The 12,440-nt window shown below is 50.0% G+C and overlaps 1 protein-coding gene across 2 annotated transcripts in view; it reads left to right on the top strand.

Moving 5' to 3' along the window:
• Positions 1-12,440, top strand: part of SFXN5 (sideroflexin 5) — a 132,937-nt gene that overhangs the window by 45,789 nt on the left and 74,708 nt on the right. For both annotated transcript variants that reach the window (XM_004696086.2, XM_030884691.2), the window contains exons 4-6: positions 5,735-5,761; positions 6,338-6,392; positions 7,911-7,936. In XM_004696086.2, coding sequence (XP_004696143.1) covers positions 5,735-5,761; positions 6,338-6,392; positions 7,911-7,936 — 108 coding nt within the window. The remainder of the gene's footprint in view (positions 1-5,734; positions 5,762-6,337; positions 6,393-7,910; positions 7,937-12,440) is intronic.

Here is a 12,440-nt window from a genome sequence, read left to right on the forward strand (position 1 = left end):
CCCCCCAATTGTTATATCTTTCAGCTCCAATAGTCCTATGTGATTCTCTTTTATAGTGACTCAATCCTTATTAACAGAATCATTTTGTTCATACACTACTTTCCTAGTTCCTTATAGTTCTTTGGTCATCTTGGGAAGTAGTATTTTAAATTCTTCTGGTTTGTTCATTATCTAGGCTTCCACTGGGCTGGTTTTTATCATTTTTTCCTTTTAAAAAATTATTTTATTTATTTATTTACAAACCCTTGTGTCGAGGGCTAACTTTCAATAGATCGCAGCGAGTGAGCTGCTCTGCTACGTACAGAAACCCGGACCCAGAAGCATGTCATCTATGAATGGTTTAGCACCAGGCTCCCCATGAACATGCGGTGCGTGATGGGCGAGGGGGCGGCCGCCTTTCCGGCCGCTCCCTTCCTTTCTTACTTTTGACTGATCCATCCTTCCTATTTCTTTGTCTGCCTTGTGATTTTGTGGTGGTGGTTGTTGAAATTGGGGTGCTGGACTATTAGAAATTATTAGTTCTAGAGCTCAGATTCTTCTCCTTCCTAAGGGTTTGGACTAAAACGGAAAAAGCTGACGGCTATAGTAACTGTCTGCTCAGAGACCGTGTGTAATTTTTTTGCCACCATTGCCCTCTTGGCTGTGAAGGCAGCTGAGGACCCGGATCCCCAGAGTGTGCCCAGCTGATGTCGCAAATGAGACTTGTGTGTAGCCTCCTGGGTAGGGGTGGGGAGGAGCGTTTTTCCCACTAGTCTTTGCAAACTAGCTCAGTGTCAGAGCCCTCCTTCAAGATTCACACTACGGAACCAGACCCGTCGTCATGCAGATAGTTGACCCATGAGAACAGAGTCGAAGTGCCTCAAAGAGTTTTCAAGACCAGAATGTTTAGGAAAGCTGCCACACTTTTCTCCGGGAACTTGAGCAAGCACCAGAATACGCCGGAGGCCTTGTCACAGCAGACGTTGCTGGGCTCCACCGGGTCGGGCTCCACAGTCTAGCAAGGGGCCCAAGAATCTACATGTTTAGTAAGTCTCCAGGTGGCTGCTGGCCTGGGACCACCCTTAGGGAAGCGCTGTAGAACACCTGCAGTCCTGCGGAAGGAGGAACCTTTCCCAGTGGGTTGAACCAAACACTAAGCCACACCCGTTGCGAGCCAGTGGACTCGGACCTCTAGGGCCCTCACGCAGGTCGGAGTAGACCTGAGCTCCACAGGGGTTTCAGAGGCTGCTTTTTCAGAAGTCAGTCAGCAGGCCTTTCTTCCCAGGGGCCTCTGGGTGGACCCAAACCCAACACTTTGGTCAGTAGCTGAGCACGTTAAGCACTGACTCCACCCAGGGTCTCCCCAGCAGGTTGGACCCTTTGTCTTGACTTGATTCTGACACATGGCGAGTCCACGCCACACATCACAGAGTAGGAACTGCTCGGCAGGGCTCTCGAAGCAATTAGCCAGGCCTTCCTTCCCTAGAACAAGGAGCCCTGGTAGCATAGTGGTTACACATCGGACTGCTAACTGCAAGGTCGGCAGTTTAAAACCATCAGCTGTCCTGCGGGAGAAAGACAAGGCTTTCTGTTCCTGTCAAGAGCTAGTCTTGAGAACCCAGGGAGCTCGTGGCCAGTTCTTTCTCTCTGTTTCTTGATGTAGCTGTTTTAGACATTAGCTATTTCTTGATGTTTCTTGACATTGCGGTCTTAGACATTAGCCACGACTTCCCATCAAGCTGGATAAAGATTGTGCTCCACTATAACTTTCTCAAGCACACATTCACTCTCCTTCCTTCATCTCTCTAGAAGTACAAGTTGCAAAGCCGGAAGCCAGGACAATTTGTGTAGCTCTAAAACCCACACTTTGCTGCCTCTAGTGATTGTGGGAGGCAATTGAAGGAGCTTCATTAAAAACAGGGGTTCTCACTCTGGCTGTGCCTTGTAAACAACTAGAGGGCTCTGGAGACATGCTAAACGATGCTTTGGAAGATTCTAATGTGGAGCCAGCGTGGAGAACCCTGATTTAAATGTACCCCAGCCCCAGCCCTGACCCGCCCCCTGCCCCTTGCCAGGTTTCCTCTGCCCAGATCTGGGGGAAAGGTAGAAGACAGGCCTTGCTTCAGTGAACCCGAAGAAACCTCAGAGCTGGCCTGTCATCAGCCACCGGCTGCCTTTTTTTTTTAATAGCTTCCTTCCTATTTCTTTTTCTTTAAACAAATATTTTGTTGTGTTTTAGACAGCAATTTTCATACAGACGCATTGTGTCAACGTTCACCGAGTTCCATTCTGTTTGGGCTGCTCTTCCTAGTCCATCCCCCTGCGCCTCCTCCCCGCCTCATCGGTGTGTTAGTGTAGAAGCTGTCTGGTCGCAAACAGTCGATTGTCTGAGCAAATACAGCACTCCTGGGCGACACGGTTTATTTTATAAGCCAATGTGGTATTTAGATGAAAGGTGACCACTGAGAGGGACTTCCGCTCCAAGTTCAAGGGGATCTCAGGATTCATCTCAGGGCTCCCCCCTGTCTTTCTTGGTCCAATCGGTCTTTTTTAGGTTTTGGGATGTGTTGTACGGTTTTCTTCATGTCTGCCCAGGTCTTTGTATGATATCCCTGGTTGCCAGGCACCAGCGGGTTCTTCTGATCGCAGGGTCGATGAGGCCATGCTCTTGGGAGTTTTGGGCCCTGTGGGCCAGTTCTTATGTCAAGCTTTGGTTTCCTTCCCTCCTCCTTTCTTTTCTCCCCCTTTCACTCCTTCCCTCCAGACAAGTAGAAACCAATACTTGTACCTGAGCTGAGCGCTCACAAGCTTTTAAGCTCCCAGGTGCTACCCACTGAACTAGGCTGTGGAACATGGTCTTCATGAACTATGTTATGTCAGTTGCTGTGTTAGTCCGGGTAGCTAGACAAACAAATTCATGGACACTCCTGTATGTATAGAAAAGAGCTTAATCTATAAGAGCAATTGAATATTGAGAAAACATCACAACCCAGTCCAGGTCAAGTACATCAGTCCGATATTAGCCCACATGTCCGACACCAATCTCTAAAGTCCTCTTCAGACTCACGCAACACATGCAATGATGCCAAATCCAGGAAGATCACGGGCCAGTGGGTAGGAAGTCCTGTGGATCCCATGGCATTGTAAGCATCTCAGCACTGGCAGGGGTCTCCACGTGGCCTCTCCAGCTCCCAGGGATCTGGCTGCATCAGGGTAGTTTCATGTGGCTTCTGGTCAAAAATGCCTCCCAGAGAGTGAGCAGGTGTCCCACCTCCAGAGAGCCATTCATCTCCTTAGCGCCACCAAATGAGGTCATCAAGCTGCAACCCGATTGACAGGTACACTCTACCCCTTCACTCGTGAGTCTCAAATTGACCACAGGTGATGTAACTACCACAGGTGACCTAGTTGTCCCAGGAGACTCTGGTTTCAGTCATCTTTTGTTATCATTGCTGCTGCTGGTTCATTAAGCTACATCGTCATGGGGCTTGACCACGGGTCTGCTGAAGTACAGATGGCGGCGGAGATTAGGAGAGCGTCTTTGGTGTTGTTGCCCGTGGTGCTGACAAGTTGGTTCTGATTCACAATGACCAGGACAGAACACTGCCCAGCCTGTGCTGTCCTCTCAGTCGTTCTCCTGGTTGAGCCCATCACTGACCCCACTTCAATCCGTCTCATCAAGGACCTTCCTCTTGTTTACTGCCCCTCTACTTTACCAAGCATGATGCCCTTCTGCAGGGACTGGTCTCTCCTGACAACATGTCCAAAGGACGTGAGCTGGAATCACCATCCTTGCCTCTAAGGAGCATTTTGTCCGTACTTCTTCAGAGATAGTTTTATTGATTCTTTTGGCTGTTCGTGGTAATTTCTATATGCTTTGCCAGCACCATAATTCAAATGCATCAGTTCTTCTGTCTGTCTGATTCAATGTCTGGCTCTCACGTGCATCTGAGTCCGTGTCGATTAAAATACCATATGCACCTCAAATTAACATCCTGGCTTTTGAAAGAGGTCTTATGCAGCAGATTTACCTGATGCAATACATTATTTGATCTCGTGACTGCTGCTTCCATGAGCATTGATTGTGGATCCAAGCAAGACAAAATCCTTGATAGCTTCAATCTTTTCTTTCTTTACCATGATGTTATCTATTGGTCCAGTTGTGAGGATTTTCTTTTTTTTTACATTGAGTTGTAATCCATACTGAAGACTTTAATCCTTGATCTTCATCAGCGGGACTTCAGTTTGTCCTCACAGTCAGCAAGCAAGATTGTGTCCCCTGCATATCACAGGTTGTTAATAAACTTTCCTCTGATCCCGATGCTGCATTCTTCCTCATCGCATCCAGCTTCTCTGTGCTCAGCACACAGGCTGACTAAGGATGGTGAAAGCCTACAACCCTGAGGCACCCCTTTCCTGATTTTATACCAGGCAGCATTCCCTTGACCTGTTTGCACATCTGCCTCTTGATTCAAGCACAGGTTCTGCACGAGCACAATGCAGTGTTCTGACGCTTACATTCTTCTCAGGGTTGTCCGTAGTTTGGTATGATCCACACCGTTGAACATCTTTGCATAGCCAACGAAACACAAGTAAACATCTTTCTTGTACTCTCTGCTTTCAGCTGAGATCCATCTGACATCAGCAGTGATATCCCTTGTTCCACGTCCTCTTCTGAATCCAGCCAGAACCTCTGGCAGCTCCCTGTCAATGTACTGCTGCAACCAGAGAGCGTCTTAGAGTCTGTCTTAATGTTCTAGTGTTCTTGTTTTAAAAAAAAAATACTACAAGTGAGTGGCTGTACCAAATGGAAATTTATTTCCTCACGGTTCAGGGCCTTAGAATTCTGAGTTCAGGGCACTGACTCGAGGGGAAGGCTCTCTCATTCTGTTATTCTGGGGAAGGGCTTTGTCCTGGTCCGTTTCGTGGAGATGTCCACGGAGGCGCTATCTTTCCCCTTCGGTGGTTGCCTGCTTCTGTCTGTTTTCTATTTGAAAAGTGACTCCATTTGAAGATGCACCCTATCCTGATAGGGCCTCGTCAACATGATTAAGAAAGTCCTATTCCCAGATGGGATTATACCCACACGTGTAGGGATTAGGCTTGACAACATTTTATTTTTGAGGGACACAATCCATTCCAGAGCCCCTCGGAGAGAGGCAGATGGTGCGATCCTTAAGTGTGATCATGATAACAGCTAGATGACGATGCGGCTGCTAGGGCCCAACATGGTATGTATTATCGCGCGCACTCTTACATCCACCTGGTAATCTATGTAGCGTCTCCTCATTTTGCCAGCCGGCAAATGGAGGCTCAGGGAAGGTCACCCTCAGAAGTGGCGAGGCCAGGAGCCACAGCCAGGCCCGTCTGACTTCTCGCCCATCATTCCTTCCTGGGGCTGGAGCACACCTTAGATGCCTCCTTGGACTGACCGGCCTGCCCTCTCACTCCTGGCCAGCACCAGCCCGTCTGTGGGTCGGGGAGGAAAGGTTCCAGCCCAGGCTTTTCCAGCAGCTCAGTCAGTGACCTTCTGCTTCTTCCTCTGTAATAATTCCCGGAGTTGATTCAGAGATCGGTGGGAGGTCCTTAACGCTCCCACTGTGGGATCTGTGGCCTTCACCCCCAGGGGGCAGCTGGGCTTGGGGTGAGAGGTCAGCCTTAGCTTCTAGGGCACTGGGAGCCAAGTCTTTGGTTAGGAAATACGGCTTTGAGACTCAGCCAATATGTGTTCTCTTTTCCCTCCCCTCCCTCTCAGCTCTGGAGTGCTCAGAAAATCAAGCAGGTAATGCCATTTGGGATGGTTTCCCCTCCCTTCTCTGTGCTCCCCGCTGCCCTGTCCTGCCCCGTCTGGGGAGCCAGCTACCCTCCATGGCTGTCGCGTTCCTTGCTTCTCCCTTGCGTCTGTCCCTGGCCTTCCCACCCCTTCCTTCTCCAGCACCTGAGGACTGGCCCTCGGGCCCTGAGCCCTCAGAGCTCTGGGGAAGACCGGGTCTGGGGTCCTTCCACAAGGTCCTCACTGCCTGCCTGCCCACCTGGCACCAGGCACAGGCCATGCCTCGCGCGGGGCCTTCTGGTTTCCTTGCAGTCAGCCGTGAGGCTCACTCGGGAGGGCTAGGGTGGTTTGTGGCAAATGTTGAGGGTTTTCTTTGCTCCGAATGTGAGTGAGGACTGACCGGACAGATGGCAGATGCAGCTAGGGGCTGCCTGAGTCTTCCTTGGGAGGCCCACGCATCTCCCTCCTGACGCCTCTAACGCCCTGGCTTGTCACATACCTCCCCCAACTCGGCTGCCCACCTCCCACCACCAATCCCCGCAACCCCGGCTACTAGGCTGTGCTCTCTTTCCCGGCTCCTGCCAGGCTATTCTGCATCCAGACACCAATGAGAAGATCTTCATGCCCTTTAGGATGTCAGGTAAGCCTGGGGCCCTCTGGTTCTGCCCAGCCTGTTGCAGTCACTGCTGAAGGGCATCCAGGTGCACCCGCCTGAGGAGGATGGGGCCTGGCATATGCATGTCCACACTGGTCTCTTGACTCAATCCTGTAAGACTGGCCAGCCTCGGAATCTCTGTGTTGTTGCTGTTGTTGTTGTTTTCGTTGCCTGCCTTCTCTGCCTGGTCCCCAACTTTTCTGACAGAACAAAGTGGTTAGTACCGCCCCACAGGTCAATGTGGTGCCCTCCTTCCTAGGTCACACACTTCTGCCTCAGAGCAGCTGGGGCCTGGCCCTTGTGTGCAGGCCCACCTGGCTTCTACTCAGGGAGGACGGAGCTTTCCTTCCAAGTTCTGCCTCCTGCCCACCTGCCAGGCAGCAGCCAGTCCCCAGACCATGCCCGTTCTCCGATCCTGCTTCACCTGCCTCTCAGAAAGCCTGTGCTCTGAAGGCTGGATCTGGTTCTGAGCAGGCCAGTGGCCAGAGGTAGGAAAGGAGAGGCCTGCCCCAGAAGTCTCTCGGGAGTGGGGGTGGGAGGAACAGCGCTGATGTAGCGGTGGCCCCAACTCCAGAGAGCCCGGCAGCATGCAGGAGAGAGAGTGAAGGACCAGGGACTGCTTGACAGCAGCATGCATGCCAGGCAGCTCGTGCCCTGCGACCCTTGTTTTGTGCTCAGGAACTCCCAGGCAGCAAGGCTCAAAGCGTCCTGTGTCTGGGCCATAAGGGCTCCCCAGCCCCTGCCAGGCCACCGCAGGGGACCTGAAGCTCTCACCCCAAGTGTGGCCTCTCTTGTGCTGCTTGACCTTGGCCTCTCCCCCTGAGGGAGGTGGACAGGAGAGCGATGGCACCAGTGCAGCACACGTTTGCTGGGCCAGGAGGCTGCCCACCGCCGAGTGGGTGGTGGCAGGAGCCTTGTGGCCGGGGAGGACACGGCACCCAGGGCCCTGCTCGGCTTCACGCCTGCTGTCTACCATTCCGCAGAGGGGGTGTCTAACCAGCGTCCTTGAGATTTAAAAAGCTGTGACACTTACAGGCCTTCATCTCAGGTAGGGAGGAAGTGCCCTCACCAGAAATGGCTCATGAAGCCGGGGAAGTAAGGAGCGTGCTAGACAAGCAAGCTGATGGGAAGAGGTGGGAGAGTGACCGTGGGAAGATGGGTGTGTCTGGTGTGGGTGGGGTGTGCACCTCATGGAGGAGGTCATCCGAGGTGCTGAGTGGTGCAGTGGTGGGGCGCCCGGCAGGCAGCCCTGACTTTAAGGCATGGGCCTCTCCGTTTTAGAGGGAGGCTGGGGACTGATGTTGGAAGCCTCTGTGCACACGGCTGTCGACGGCTGAGCTGGGGAGGGTCTGCGGGCTGAAGGTGCTTCCTGCCTCTCGGACCATCCGTCAGAGCCTTGACGGGTCCACACCCAGCAGGCCGCTTCCCATCCCAGTGCAGAGGCGGGTCGGTCAGATTCGGAGGCTGATGACAAGACCTGACGCTTTCTCTCCCCTCCTACAGGTTACATTCCTTTCGGGACTCCAATTGTAAGTACCTTCCTTCAAAGGATTCTTCTCTTAAAAAATGTTTTAATGTGTAACTTGACATCATTGTTTATGAATATTTGTTTGATCGTTTGATTGTTTGATGAATAAATCGTTTGTTGATTGAAGATCAATTTCCAGAGGGGGACGATTGGAGGAAATGGTGTAGCTTTCTTTTTAATTCTTTTGAGGTACAATATCAAACTCCTTTCCATAAAAGGGCCAAGTACAGGTAACGGTCCGATGAGCTTCAAAATCCACGTTGAGTGAAAGAAGGCAAACACACACAAGTCCATCCTGGTGGCTCCATGCACGTGAAGTTCAGTCCAAGCAGAGCTGGAAAAACTGGGACAAGTCCCGAGAACCCTCCTTTTCAGAGGCCGGGACCGGGAGGGGGAGGGGCAGGGGCGTGCGCGAAGTCCCTGAGCTCTGATGATGCTCTGACCGGTCACCTACGTGATGCTTCAGTGGGTGTGTTCCCTTTATGGGACAGACCTTTCTGTGTGCTTCTTTTACTCCAATTTTTAAAAGGTAAATCTAGCCTATATTCCAAAACCAAAGAAAAAGAATACGAAAACCTCTTTGGGAAATCCTTTTAAGAAGGCATTTTCTTTTACTTCCCGAGTTCCTTGCGGAAACTCCCTTGTAATAACTTGGGATGGGAAAGGCACACTTGGGATGGGAAAGGCACACCAGTGAAGGCACGCACAGACTCTTTGTCGGGTACACGCTAGATTGGATAGAGACAGAGATACAGACACAGGCGCAGGCATTAGGCAGGAGACATAGCTATAATAGGGACTGACTATCTCATCTCATATGGACCAAACCACTCAGAATCATGGCCCTACCAAGTGGACACAGAACCTGAACCATCACAGTTCACCTCAGTCAATTTGTCACCTGTATACATCTGCTTAAGCCACATCTAAACCTCTAAATAAAGGTCATGTTAAAGCTTTCCTTGTATCTAATATGATGCCTAACACATCCAACCCAAGTCACACTAGCCCCGTTGACGTCTTGCGTTTTATATGTGAAGAAAGCAAAAATGTAGAAAAATTCGAGGAAGAAGCCCTTGCTTCTGCAGTTGGTCATATACTCGTAGCTGGCACTTAGAACTAACTTCTTCCACTACCCATTCTGTATCCCCTTTGCCTTCAGCAAGTACCTCAGCTAATCTGGGTCCTTTACCTAGTGGGTTAACCTAAATCTTTGTTCATGAAAGGTCTGGGCCGTCCGTAGTCATGGTGGAATTGGGTTGTCACAGTTTTCCATTGACTTTAATCACAGGGCATGGTTATGCTAAGCTATCCCAAGGAATCTCCTGAATTCCAAACATATTTTTCTTTACCTCCATGACATAATATAATTCCAGTTTCTCCTTGGTAATCAGCATCAATCACATTACTCAGTACAGTAACTCTCTTCTTTTCTTGTTGCCCCCGCCTCCAAAAAAATTGGAGGTCAAGTACTGAGTCAGATAAAACATTTAGAGCAAGCAAAAAGCCAGAGAGCTTGCTAGAACATTCATATGTATCAGATGCAAGCCACACACCCAGGAAAATCGCCTTCAACTGATTGGCTGCTCATAGCAGGTCCCATCAGGGAGGTGATTACACGATATCACCTCCCAAAGTGGGGGATAACTACATCATTACAGAACTATCAAACCACGGAGAGTCGTAGCCTAGTGAAATTGACACACAAGTTTAACCAGCACCCTATTTATCAATAGAAAAGAATGAGCTAGTGTTATACGCAGCAACACGGAGGAATCTCAAAAACAGTATGTTCAAGAAGCGCCAGCAAGCAGACCCAACCTGCTACATACTGTAGTGTTTATCTGCCATTTATATGACATTCTGAAAAGGCAAATCTAGAGTGACAGACTTCAGATTCGTTGTTCAAGGGGCTGGAAACTAGGGAAGAGGATGGACTCCAAAGAGGCATGAAGGGATTTTTTAAACGATGGAATTATTTCTTTATTGTGGTGATGCAACTGTACATACTCATCAAAACTTGTAAACCTCTAGAGAAGATAGGTTTTATTATACATGAACGATAGCGTAATAAACCGGATTCCAGGTTGATTGGAAGCAGGTCAGAGGTATTTCAGACCTTGATGGAAATAGCCTCGTCTCAGCGGTGATTGCTGCACAGCTTGGCGAATCTGCCGCTGACGCGTATGGACTTGGAAGGGTGAGTTTCATGGTATGTGCACCATATCCCGGTTCACAAAGAAAAGGAAGACCAACTAGCCTTGAAGAGAATAACGAAGTTGGAGGATTTAACATATGAAACACTTTGTAATTATTGTATTTTGGATATACAATTAGGCCACTAAAACAGAGGAGAGTGCAGAAACAAAGCCCTTACACCTGCAGTCACCCGATTGACATCCAAAGGCACTTCAGAAAGTCCATGTAGGGACTTCCGGCAAGAGGGATGACTAGGCAGACTTGCTACATGGACCCTCTACAGCAGGGGTGGGGAAGTGGCAGGCCGGGGTAGGGTGGGGGGCATAGAAGGCCTGCAAAATCATCCATTCCAGCCAGCTTCACACACTTCACCAGCGAGAATCAGTTCCAGACATCACACTAGGGCTGAGTTAATGTCTGACCAATGCGGCCTGTGAACAGTGGTATAAATATCCAAATGGCCCTTGGCAGAAAAAGGTTCCCCACCCTGCTCTCCAGCAAAGACAGGGGAGACCAACTGAAAAATAGAGACCGATGATAATCCTGGAAGCTGAGGGTCAGAGAAAGCGGTAGAGCAGTGGATTTAATGCTACCTAGGAGATGAAGCTGAGCCGAGTGACGAGGGCAGAGACAGACATACGGATTGCTGGCTGCCTGCGCGGCATAGCCATCTTGCTTGCTCTTTTGCAAACAGTATCCGATGGAGACCGAGGTCGACAACATGAAAGCTCACCAGGGGCTGGCAATAAGGAGGTGATCTTCCCTCGTTCCCTCAGGTTCCTGGTCACCCCTGGGTGAGCAAGCGCTCCTTCAATAATTAGCTGCCCTGCTCCCAGTTGCCCTCTGGGCCTGACATGGTTTCCTGTGAAGCATGCCCGCTGACTTCAACCCCTCTCTAGGCCAGTTCGATCCGGTGCCCTGACTCCAGATAACATCAAGCCCCTCCCTCTAGGATCGAGCCTTCTGCCCTCTCACCTGTGCTCCTTGGCTGGCAGAGGGTCCTGACCCGTCTCCTCACCCCTTTGCCCTGGGTTCGTCCCCTGCCCTTCTTTTACCCTTTCTTAGTTTTTTCTTTTCTCTTCTTCCCTCTTCCTGTCTCTTAAAAATTATTCGTTTACCTTCCTCTTTTCTTTTTAACACTTCTCATTCTTTTTCTTTTCTCTTATTTTTGTTTTGTTTTGTGTTTCTGTATAATTTTCCCTTTTTCCTCATGCCTAGTTTGCTTATTGGATGTTTTTTTTCCTCTTCCCTTATAATTAGTTTTATTTCCTTTTTATCGTATGGGTTATTAAGTTCTGTTTTGATTGTGACTGTTGTCCTGCTTTCCCCTTGTGCGGGGCTGGGTTCTCTAGAGAGGCAAAGCCAATTGTGCGTGTGTGCGTGTTGTAGATAGAAAGAGATGTATATCCACAGATGACTCACTTAGCTGTGGAAGTGGATAAGTCCAGTCCAGTCCAGTCAGATGTAAGATAGGGATTTCTCCTGACTCGTATAGCTGCAGGGGCCGACAAACAGGAAGCAGGAGGATGAAGCAGGAAGCCCCCAGGCTGGTGGAGGCAAAGCTGAATGAAGCTTCCTAGCCCACTGAGGGCTCCTGGGATCGGCAGGCAATATAACAGGAAGTCCATGAACCAGTTGCAGGATCCAGATGCACTGTTGATCGATACTAAAAGTAGGCTACATCCTGAATGAACCTTCCCTCAATTGGGTCAAGCCTATGACCAGAGTAAGGAGGTGGTATATACCACAACTTAGTTCTTCCCACAACTGCTTGGCTGCTTCTCAGATGAGCCCATCATGGAATTGACCAAATATCATGGGCTAACCCTAGCCCACTCAAGCTGGCATAAAACCAAACTGTCACATCCCTGATTGTTTTCCCCCTTTAGTATATTCTCTCTCTCCTGCCCCTCTCTTGCTCTCTGTTGTGGCTCTCTCTCTCTCTCTTTCTTTCTTTCTTTCTTTCCCTACCTTCTGACAGGAGCCAGCAACAGTGATCTTAAGCCCAGCAATATCTGTACCTTCTGCAGCCCCAACCAGGGGTGAGGCCCATGACCTGCTCCTGTGCCACCTGATCAGCCATGGACGGTGGCCAACCCCAGCCAGACCTGCCCTCACCTGTGCTGCATGAACAGTGCACACATGTTCTCTATCACACCCACCAGGAGCTGGTGGTGAGCGCCTAAGGACACATGCTGTGTCAGTCTGGGTACCTCAGAGAAAGATCCTCAGAAACTCATGTATAAGAGAGAGTTTTATATAAAGGGTACGTGCACATCAAGAAAACATCCCAACCCAGTGCTGCC

The sequence above is a fragment of the Echinops telfairi genome, unplaced genomic scaffold (genome assembly GCF_000313985.2).
Source record: "Echinops telfairi isolate 266 unplaced genomic scaffold, ASM31398v2 ScPeMD7_9;HRSCAF=40, whole genome shotgun sequence".
Classification (NCBI taxonomy): Eukaryota; Metazoa; Chordata; class Mammalia; order Afrosoricida; family Tenrecidae; genus Echinops; species Echinops telfairi.